The 11239-nt window shown below is 38.5% G+C and overlaps 1 protein-coding gene across 7 annotated transcripts in view; it reads right to left on the reverse strand.

Annotated features, from left to right (window-relative positions):
* Positions 1 to 11239, reverse strand: part of APP (amyloid beta precursor protein) — a 162507-nt gene that overhangs the window by 112869 nt on the left and 38399 nt on the right. For all 7 annotated transcript variants that reach the window (XM_006758760.2, XM_006758759.2, XM_015560683.1 and 4 more), the window contains exons 3-4: positions 8541 to 8653; positions 6285 to 6478 (exon numbers count right to left, since the gene is read on the reverse strand). In XM_006758760.2, coding sequence (XP_006758823.1) covers positions 6285 to 6478; positions 8541 to 8653 — 307 coding nt within the window. The remainder of the gene's footprint in view (positions 1 to 6284; positions 6479 to 8540; positions 8654 to 11239) is intronic.

Here is an 11239-nt window from a genome sequence, read left to right on the forward strand (position 1 = left end):
AAGAACTCGTATAACTCAATTTCAAATAAAATCAAACAATCCTATTTAAACTGGGCAGAGGTCCAACCAGTGTGGCTCTGTGGTTGAGCATCAACCTATGAACCAGAGGTGATGGTTCAATTCCTGGTCAGGGTACATGCCTGGGTTGCAGGCTCAATTCCCAGTGTGGGGCGTGCAGGAGGCCGCCGATCACTGATTCTCTAACTTAAGATATACAGCTGGTCCAACCAGTGTGGCTCTGTGGTTGAGCATCAACCTATGAACCAGAGGTGATGGTTCAATTCCTGGTCAGGGTACATGCCTGGGTTGCAGGCTCAATTCCCAGTGTGGGGCGTGCAGGAGGCAGCCGATCAATGATTCTCTCTCAACATTGATGTTTCTCTCTCTCCTTCTTCCTTCCTCTCTGAAATCAATAAAAAAAAATTTTTAAAAAAAGATATGCAGCTGACATCATCTTACTGGCAGAAAGTAGCAGTGACCTGAAATGACCTCTGCTGATGAAAGTGAAAGAAGGAAGGGCCAAAGCAGGACTGTATTTGAACATCAAACAGACGAAAGTCATGAGGACAGAAGCAACACACAACTTTAATAAAGACAACGAAGACACTGCTTACCTTGGTTCAGTCATCAATTCCAATGGAGACTGCAGCCAAGAAAGCAAGAAAAGGCTGAGACTCGGAAGGGCAGCAATGGAAGGATTAGGAAAAATCACCAACAGCAAAGATGTGTCAATAGAGGTTAAGGCTAAGATCATTGACACCCTCACATTCCCAATTACTATCTATGGATGGGAAAGTTGGACAGTGAAGAAGACTGATGGGAAAAAGTTGATTCATTTGAAATATGGTGCTGGAAGTTAGCTCTACAGATACCCTGGACCCGAGTTTGGCAAACTGCGGCTCACAAGCCACATGCGGCTCTTTGGCCCCTTGAGTGTGGCTCTTCCTAAGCCTTAGGAGTACCCTAATTAAGTTAATAACAATGTACCTACCTGTATAGTTTAAGTGTTAAAAATTTGGCTCTCAAAAGACATTTCAATCAGGACTTAGAGCAAAGTAAACCTGAACTATTGCTGGAGGCAAAGATGACAAAACTGAAGCTGTCCTACTTTGGGTACATCATGAAAAGGCAAGGTACTTTGTAAAAGACAATAGTGCTGGGAAAAATAGAAGGCAGCAGGAAAGGAAGAAGACCAAACACGAGATGGATTGAATCCATAAAAGCCATAGGCGTGAGTCTACAGGGGCTGAGTGAGGCTGGTAAGGATAGGACAGTGTGGACATCCTTCATTCATAGGGTCACCAGGTTGGAGTTGACTCATCAGCACATAACACACACAGGCAGTTATGTTTAGGTTTGTTTTCATCTCAATCATTTCCATCTGCACAAAAGATCTATTCCAGACACATATTCCTGGGTGTTTGCTTTTCTGTCCATAGGAGATCAGGGTTAAACAAATGCTTGCAATGGAAATATTTTTTTTTTTTTTAAAGAATACTTTCCCTAACTTCCCAGTACTGAAGAAACTTCTAAACCAGTTTCTCAATCTTGGTTTTATTGGCATTTCTTGGTTGTGGGGCTGTCCTTTATATTGTGGGATGATTAGCAATGTCCCCGGTCTCTACCCATTAAATACTAGGAGCACCCTACCCCCCACCCCCTAAAAGGGATAACTAATAATGTCTGCAGACATGTCCAAAGGTCTCTTGGGCAGCAGAATTGCCCCTAGTCTAGAACCATCGCTTTACACTGATGTTTATTTATTCATCTTTAAAATCACACGATGCCTGCCAAATGCTAATGGAGTTGAGCTAGTCTCATGACTATAACTTGAACTTCCTGAAATTTTGCCTACTGTTATTTTTAATAAAGGGCTCCAATTTGACACCAGGGAACAAAAAAATGCTTGCTGGGATAAATAAGAAAGCCACTCTAAGAATGGACTTTTATCCAAAAGCTCAAAATGGAGATAAATCTTACTTTCATGTATGATTCCAATTTCATTTTATTCTATTTTATTTCACTCTTGGAAGCAATGAAGAGACATTCAAGAAGTAATTGTAGTAAAGGAGCTAAACAGTTGTAATACATATTCCAGAGGTCCCAGCTTTTTTCTATGTTTCCAGCTTTAGAGACTCCTGCTGCAATTTCACTTAATTATTGCTTGTCTGGAATGATATGCCTTAGTAGCTTTTTTTTTAAAGCCAAATTTGTTTAGCCTCAAGTTACCAGTTATGTCTTGTGTATGCATTTGATGGGAATGACAATTCAATTCAATTCAAATATTTGCTGAACACTTACCTTTATACATTAAGCTACGTGACTAGAAAGTTAGCCAAGTATCTTAATGTATAAAGTCACACAGATCCCATGACAAATGTAAACTCCTGATCAGCAGGATATACTATTAACTCTTAGAATACCATCAGGGTCCACGGGACACAATTTTACCTTTTGAGTTTCATTTTGAACAGTTTTATCTATCTGCAAGGTTGACATTTCTGACTTTTCTACTCTATTAGAGAAATTTTACTTTTTAAAAGTCAAATAAAACTCTATCTTGTAATTACCATCTCGGTCCAATGGAACATGTTATATACTTCATTTTTCTATTTTTGTCATTCCACAAGAATTATTTCATGATTACTCATTAACTATTTCCATCTCTGCTAAAAAGGACCAAATCATGTAACAATGAAAGAATAAAGGAATTGCTGATGATGTAATAGAGGTTGTCACAGTTTTATTACTGTGTTCCCAAAATATTGCATCATCTTTCAAAAAGGCATATAAGAAGCCTAGAGACTTTCATTGAATATAACAGAAAATCAAAGTAGTTCATTTTCCACATTGGCAAATAGGAGAAATTGACAGGGGATATTTCACAATTATTAGACAAATCAGGAGATGGATGAAACTGATCACATAAGCAAAACCTCAGACCATCAGTTTTTAGATGATGATATCCTAGATGGATTTTCTCAAGCTCAGGAGCTGAGCAATGCATTTCTTAGAACAAAGAGGAAATATAGTATTCTCATGCACTTGGTTATTCAACAGGAAGGAAGACATCATTCAATATTTTACGGAGCCCTCGCTGGTTTGGCTCAGTGGACAGAGTGTCAGCCTGTGGACTGAAGGGTCCCAGGTTCAATTCCGATCAAGGGCACATACGGAAAAAATAGGAGCCAGCCATTGACAATATTCTTTCTTCTTTTATGATACTTGTGCAACACTTATATTTGTGAAACAAAATCTTTTTGGCACCATTCAGAAGTAGACAAATACCAAAGGCAGAAGTGTGTATAAAAAGTGATTAGAGGAACCAATGTAGACATAAAAATGATTGGGTTATGCTTCTAATAGGTTTCCAAATTTGAAAAGTATTTTGCAATTGTGGACAGAAAATGGATGCTCTCACTTCAACAAAATGATAAACTCTTAAAGTTTTAAAAGTACTGATTTTTGTTTTTGTTTTTTTTTTACAATTATCAAGTGAAAATTCAAGTGTGAGAAAAAGACTAAGGAATATGATGAGCCAGAACCAATTAGATATATTTGAAGTGTGGAATTGGATTTATAATATGGATCTATTCTGGGCTCATGCCTGGCAGGAGAATAGCAGTTGCATTAAAAAAAAGTGCCCATTCCAGAAATTCCTATCTTAAAAATCTGGACTTATATATATAAATTTTAATTCAAATTAAAATATTTATGATATTAATTCTTATTAAAATTTCTAAATGAAGTTATTTCTCACCATCCCTTCATTCCTATTTCTGTAAATCATTTGCAAAATATTTTTAATATATGGATAAAATAATAATAATAATATAAAGGGCCCACTGTACCTAGAAAGTCATTGGTGCTGGGCTGGCTTTTCTGGCACAGAGATGGGCAAGAGGAACATCAGAGCAAATTCAGGTAAATGGACCCAATGAACATTGTAGGGCAGCGAATTTCAACCTCTTTCATCTCATGGCGCATATAAAATAATTACTAAAATTCCACAGCACATCAATAAAATATATTTTTTGCCGATTTGACAAAAAAAGGTATAATTCTGATTCATTCACACCCGGCTAATATGTTGACTGTTGTCATTTTTAAATTTGAAAATCTAAAGGAAAAGAGGTCAGTGCCCCTGACTAAATAGTCAGATATTGCATGTTTTAAAAATTCTCTCAGCACACCGCTATGTGGAAGGTGATAAGTCATCAAATAAGGATAATTAGGTACATCTAGTAACATTAAGATCCCAGATGATGTCACAGCATGAATAAGAAATGGAATTAACAGGCAGGGTTACACGACTTGATGCATCAACCTTAGAAAACTCAGCAGCGATTAAAGAGAGATTATTTTTTTCCCAGATAAAGAGGACTGAGAAAAGTATATTCAGAAAATGCAAAGGGAATGAACAAGTCCAGGATATTAGAAGAAATATGTAAAAATGGTTATTTATTGAGCCTCTTCATGTTAGAAATGATTTTTAAAAAGGAGGATAATGAACTAAAAACCTTGACTAGGGGTGTGGGGTGATTACGAGGGAAGGATACAATTCACTAGGACCTGATGGGTGTTTCAGGTTCAAGATCAGAAGGTCATGATCAGAGAGGAATGTCAAGGCTGGAAACCCCATGAGTATAGTATTTCTAAGAAATGGCAGTCTCCAAGGGATGACTGTGGAGTGGACAGCAGAAATGCAATATACATGACGGTGGCTAGGAAGGAGCCGGCTAGCATTTCAACTGATTATCAACTTGGATGGTAATATAAGTAAAGACACAAATAGCTAGTATAACGACATGACCTAGTTTGTCTGGGTCCTTTAGTTTCTGACTGTGGTCCTAGTGTCAAATCTGGTTTTGAATAATAAATTGTGTAGTTGCCTCAGTAGTAGGTAATGCAGTAAATTAAAAGGAGAAAAACCCAACAGTGTTAAATAGTAATACACTAGATTCCTGTAGTTTGTTAACTGTAAGAAAGAGGACAGATACTGGTATAACCAGAGAGATGGATATCAAAGGTACAGTTGCTGAATGACAGTAATAAATAAGGGAGGTTCGGGGCCAGAGCAAGGAGCCCTGTTGGGTCTTTTTCCAGGATAAGTACGGGGTGCAAGAAAGGAAAGGGCCACTGAGAGGGTTTCATAAGATGTCAGTGTTGCTTTCAGTTTGGTCAGTGATTTGGAAGAGGCGTAGGAGGAAAAGATCAAGACACACTGATATCCATTCCCAACAAAAAGCAGATATAAAAAAATGTGCTAAATTAGAAAGAGGATCTGGTAAAAGTGTGTCACTCTCAAGATAAAGCAAAAAGATGCATCTCTGAATATAGATATTTGCCTTTAATGTAAAATCAGAATTTATAGGTTATGGGATTAAGATCCCAAAGAAAAAGTGATAAAAATATATTTCTTAACAATCAGGAAACCAAAGACAGTTAAAGAACTTCAGCAAACATTTATGAATGCCTCTGACTTCATTCACAAAGGAAAAGATGATAAAAGACAAAAAAAGAAAACACCCAAAAAACACAAAACAACAGAAACACACTCACAAAACCCTCACAAAAAGAAAAAACAACCCTCCCTCAAACAAGACTAAACCTTTCTTAACAAAATTCAAATGTAGTTAATGACTATAAAATAATCCCAAAGTACTATTTAAAAATTTTTCTAAATTACAGATCAAAGCAGAATGCCCTGCCACCCAACTCAGATTTCAATCCTTAGTAGCACTGCCAGTGACTTAAAATATCCATGAAATTTTGATCCCAACTTTTGAGATTAAAATAGTTAAAAATGAGTCAATGCTGGTTGTTCAATTATATTAACACTAGAGGCCCATTGCAGGAAGATTCCTGCAAGAATAGGGCTTCCTGCGGCCGGAGCGAAGCAGAGAAGGGAGCAAAACCCACCCTAACCCTAACCCTAACCCTAACCCTAACCGTAACCCTACATTGTCTTCAGTCTTCCCTCAGCATCTGTGTATGCAAATTAACCGCCATCTTCGTTGGGTTTATTTGCATACTCATCTGACTGGCTGGTGGGCATTGCAGAGTGACACCAATTTGCATGTTTCTCTTTTATTAGTGTAGATGAAACAGTAGGCCATAAGCCTAATAGGACTTCATGATTAGAATTTTTCTATAAAAGCAAACTTTGATGGGAGTGGGTAGAAATCCTTTTAATGAGAAATAGGAAGATATATTGACAGAAGAAACAACTCTACACTGGAGGTTTCAGCATCTGAGAGAGCCCAACACAAAGGCCAGCTCACCTCCCATCGGCGTAGTCTGCATCTGCTCCACCCCACCAGACATCTGAGTCATCCTCCTCGGCATCGGCTGAATCGACATTGTCACTTTCCTCGGCCAGCGGGCAGCATACAAACTCCACCCCTCGGAACTTGTCAATCCCGCAGGGCAGCAGCATGCCGTAGTCGTGCAGGTTGGTGCTCTTCTCACTACAGGTCTAGGCAAGGGAAGGAGGAAAAAGAGAAATCAGTAGAGCAGAGGTTATTCTCTGTAAGAAAATGCAAATATAATAAGCGACACACAGATCCGCGAGAACCAATTTTACAATGGAATGGATCATTTGCTTTTTGCTCAGGCTATCTTGGTACCTGTAATATTTAACTTGATCACTTACTTAATAAGGTTAACTTTTTATGTTACAGAAATGAAGAGGAACAACAGGAATGGAAACCAATTGGAAAATAAGGTGTAGAAGCCTGCACTGGTGAACACATGTAAGAGAATCAGTGCTTTCTGGCTTCATTGTGCATCTAGATGTGACCACTCCTCCCCAACCAGTGTGGCCATCGACATATGAACCAGGAGGTCATGGTTGGATTCCAGGTCAGGACACATGCCCGGATTGCAGGCTTGATCCCCAGTAGGGGGTGTGCAGGAGGCAGCCAATCAATGATTCTCTCTCATCATTGATGTTTCTATCTCTCCCTCTCTGAAATCAATAAAAACATATTTAAAAAGAAAAGAGAAGTGACCGCTCCTTGTATACCCCCAATTCACTGCAATCTCTACTACAGATAAGTGTTTCACTCCCTTAAATCTATCTTATTCTAGAAATTCTAACTCTTGGCTTGCCTCCAGAATAACAATCCTGGGAAGAGAAGAAATTGTTCTCTGCAATAAAGCAGAAAATACAGTCATTAGACATTTCTCTTTCAGTATCTGCTTGCTTTCCTGGGATTTGCTCAAGTTGCACAAATCTAAATGAACATGAAGCTTTGAAAGCATCCACTGCTAACGGAGGAATGATTACTATTTCAACACATGTAGGAAGGTAAACAATGAAAATAGAAGAGTGCATTTTGACCTCATAGGAATTAGAGTCATTTTTGTTTCTTAGCAACAGAAAAAAATTTTGTGAAAACTCAAGAAGAGATGAAAAATGAGGTTAGCAGATGGATAGCTGGGCTTTAAATTGTCTGGCTTGTTTTCTTCAGATCAACAAGCTATAAAACACATTTTTATACACAGAAAATTTTGTTCTACGGTAAACGAAGACATATTTTATTAAAGGCAAAATTAATATGAAGTCTTAGGTAGTGTGCTTTTTTTGCTCAACAGCTATAAGGTTGTGATCCAGTGGTTACATTGAGGCAGATGATGGTTTCTCAACCTCAGTACCAATGAAATTTTGCATCAGATAGTTCGTGGGTTGGGAGTAAGAAGAATGTTTAGCAGACTCTCTGGCCTCTAGCCATCCAATACCAGTAGCACTACTGGTTCTAATTGTGAGGACCAAAAATATCTCCAGACATTGGCACATATTCCTGGGGAGGGATGGGGAACAAAACTGACCCCATTGAGAACCACTGTGTTAGATGAAGGAGCCTAATTCTAGGGGACTGATAACATTTCTCACACAAAAGCTATACTTACATTCTGAAGTTTTTCTAGTAAATTTATGTATCCAAAGAAAAGCACATTTTAAATGTGGTAATAGTAAAGAGTGGCATTGTATGCTAATTGTCTCATGTTTTTTTATCAGTTTAGCCAAAAGCAGTGGTTAGCCAAAGCCAGGATTGGTGCCATGTACTTACCTACTATGGAAAAATGAAGGTGGTAACATGGCCTGGTGAGCACAAACCTGCACTGCTTCATTTAGGAACTGAATTCTAACTAGTTTTCATGTTGGTATTGGACAAGCTATTTCATGTCCCACTACAGCATACCCAATAAATAATTTAAAAAATGAGTAAATCATTAAAACTCTGTATGTGAAAAAGAAAACAATACGTAAACAAAACTGATTAGAAGAAGAGCTACATTTTAAGGTCTAGAGGGTATAAGATTATAATTTCTAATTTATAAAAGGTGGCACAGATACACAATGAATCTAAAGAGGCCCTGTTTTTGACTCTACAAATAATCATGGATAAGGCTTATTTTTTTTAATAGTAAGAGAACTTCTTTATCAACACAGCTGTTGCCTCGAAATACCACATCATTACCCACGTCCTTAGGAAGTCTTCACTTCAAAAGAGAAAAAAATGTCTGGCTGGTACCTCTTTGGCGACGGTGTGCCAGTGAAGGTGGGTCTCGCAGACGTCCATCCTCTCCTGGTGTAAGAATTTGCACTTGTCGGGGACCAGGAGCGCATCACTTACAAACTCGCCAACTGCAAGAAAGGGAAACAGTTTCATGTCACTCTGTCTGCATCACCGTGTTCTTATCTCAGGGATGGTGCCCAGGAGGGATGGGCTAACAGGAGTCAGAGAAGTTAATCAGCTTTTGGAAGGATGAAGCCATCAATCCAACAAAGCTAGGACTTTAGCATGTTAAGCCCAGTGTCCTTAGCAGCCCAGTTCTTGGCCACATCAACCTTGGTGGTTAAAATACTTCCTACATGTTTTAAGTAAAATCTTTAAGTAAGAGGAATCTCTGAGTGCAAACTCAATCACAAAAGAGCTGCCATTCAATGGCAGCAAGGGTAAAAAATACAAAGTGACATTTCCTAGGCAATTATTCAGCTGAATCAATCTAAGACATTGCCCACCCCTCCTTCTTAGATAGTTTAATCTCTGTGTAAATGAATAGAAAATTTAGCATTTGTCTACTTCTTAAACAAACAAATAAAATCTGTGTATACACATTTGTATTATATATGTTTATATATATAACCATATATATATATATACATATATATATATATACACACACACAGAGTTTAATTCAATTAAATTATAAAAACTACTTTGACTTTTGCTGTTTTTTTTTTAAAAAAAATGTATATCATGCAAATTATTTTGAGCATTGCTGGTACTCTAGATATAAAGACACTACATGAAGTCCTACAAAAACTCACATTCTTCTGAGGGTGAACGTTGAATAATTACAATGTAATATGTGAATTGTGAGCTTAATTTTTATTTGTCTTATTCACTAGTGTATCCTTAACTTTTATCAGAGATTCTGTACACAGTAGGCATTAAGTGTCCTGATGAATGAAGAGGTTAAATGCTGCAATAGAATTGAAGAAAAGTGTGGGGCCAACACAGTGAACAATTCCACATAGCTCCAAGTGGAAATAACATTAGAGACGAGTCTAAGTCAGCTGTTCTCAACCTGTGGGTCGCGACCCCTTTGGGGGTCGAATGACCCTTTCACAGGGGTCACCCAAGACCATTGGAAAACACATATATAATTACATATTGTTTTTGTGATTAATCACTATGCTTTAATTATGTTCAATTTGTGACAATGAAATTGGGGGTCACCACAACATGAGGAACTGTATTAAAGGGTCGTGGCATTAGGAAGGTTGAGAACCACTGGTCTAAGTGGATGAGTAGGAGTAAGCCATAGAGAGAATGAATGGATGTTCCAAGATGTAAGGATAGTATCTGTCTTGTTTAACATTCTACTCCCAATCCCTGACCCATTTCCAGCAAACATGACCATACTGGATGGGTGGGTAAATGGATGGATGGTGTTGTGCCGAATGGATGGATGGATGGATGGATGGATGGATGGCCCCAAAGGGCTGCAGGTGCCGCTTGGTGGGGAAAAGAGCCCATGAGTCCTGGGCACCTATTCCATGGCAGTAGCTGGGGCTCCATGGGCATCATTGTGTCTCAGCTGTGTGAACCTCTTGTAATATAAATTAACATTCTACTCCCAATCCCTGACCCAGTTCCAGCAAACATGACCATACTGAATGGGTGGGTAAATGGATGGGTGGATGGATGGATGGATGGATGGATGGATGGATGGCAACTTTAGTGAAATGAAGACTGGACTAGTGTAGAGAGGCCATGAAAGCAGGGAGACCACTGAGCAGGGCACTTCAGGCAATGCCTTCAAGACCAGATTCCAACCAAGGACTCCAAGTGAGCAAAGAATACAAGTTGTTCACATAGCAGCACAGAAAATAATTTTTTTTTCATAATACGCTACATGAAATTTTCTTTTTCTTTTTTTTAAAATATATTTTATTGAGGCCATGAAAGCAGGGAGACCACTAAGCTGGGCACTATTTAGGCAATGCCTTCAAGACCAGATTCCAACCAACGACTCCAAGTGAGCAAAGAATACATAGCAGCACAGAAAAGAATTTTTTTCTTTCATAATATGCTACATGAAATTTTCTGAAGTGCCACATACAAAGTGAATAAAGGCCCTAACAAGGAGTAGAAGAAACCTTTTCAGCTACTTCATATAGCAGGGTTCTTTAAAATTCTCTATCAGGGCATTTAAACTTTAGTTCTTTTTGGCTCAAACATACAAGATGCCTCAAGCTATTTAAGTACTTACTTTAATAAATAATAGCTAGATAAAAATCTAAGCAAATCTTAGGGGATAAAGAACCTCTCATCTTATCATTCCTTAAATCTTTAGGACAGTGGACGAGGCCTGCAGCATGGGTGAATTACAGAGAATGTAAGAATTTAGGAGACATGGTACCCTCGAGGGCTGCAGGTGCCGCCTGGTGGGAAAAGAGCCCGTGAGTCCTGGGCACCTATTCCATGGCAGTAGCTAAGGCTCCGTGGGCATCATTGCGTCTCAGCTGTGTGAACCTCTTGTAATATAAATGACTAGTGTCCTGGTGCATGGATTCATGCACATTGAAAGGAAATTCATTAGAAGAAATATTTTAATATCGCTGTTCGCATCTTACTAATAAAAGGAAAATAGGATTCTACTGAGTCTCCTATCTACCTACTCCAGGACTCCTGTGAAGATCAAATGAAATGAGTCCCGGGAA

This window comes from Myotis davidii, unplaced genomic scaffold, assembly GCF_000327345.1.
Source record: "Myotis davidii unplaced genomic scaffold, ASM32734v1 scaffold175, whole genome shotgun sequence".
NCBI classification, from domain to species: Eukaryota; Metazoa; Chordata; class Mammalia; order Chiroptera; family Vespertilionidae; genus Myotis; species Myotis davidii.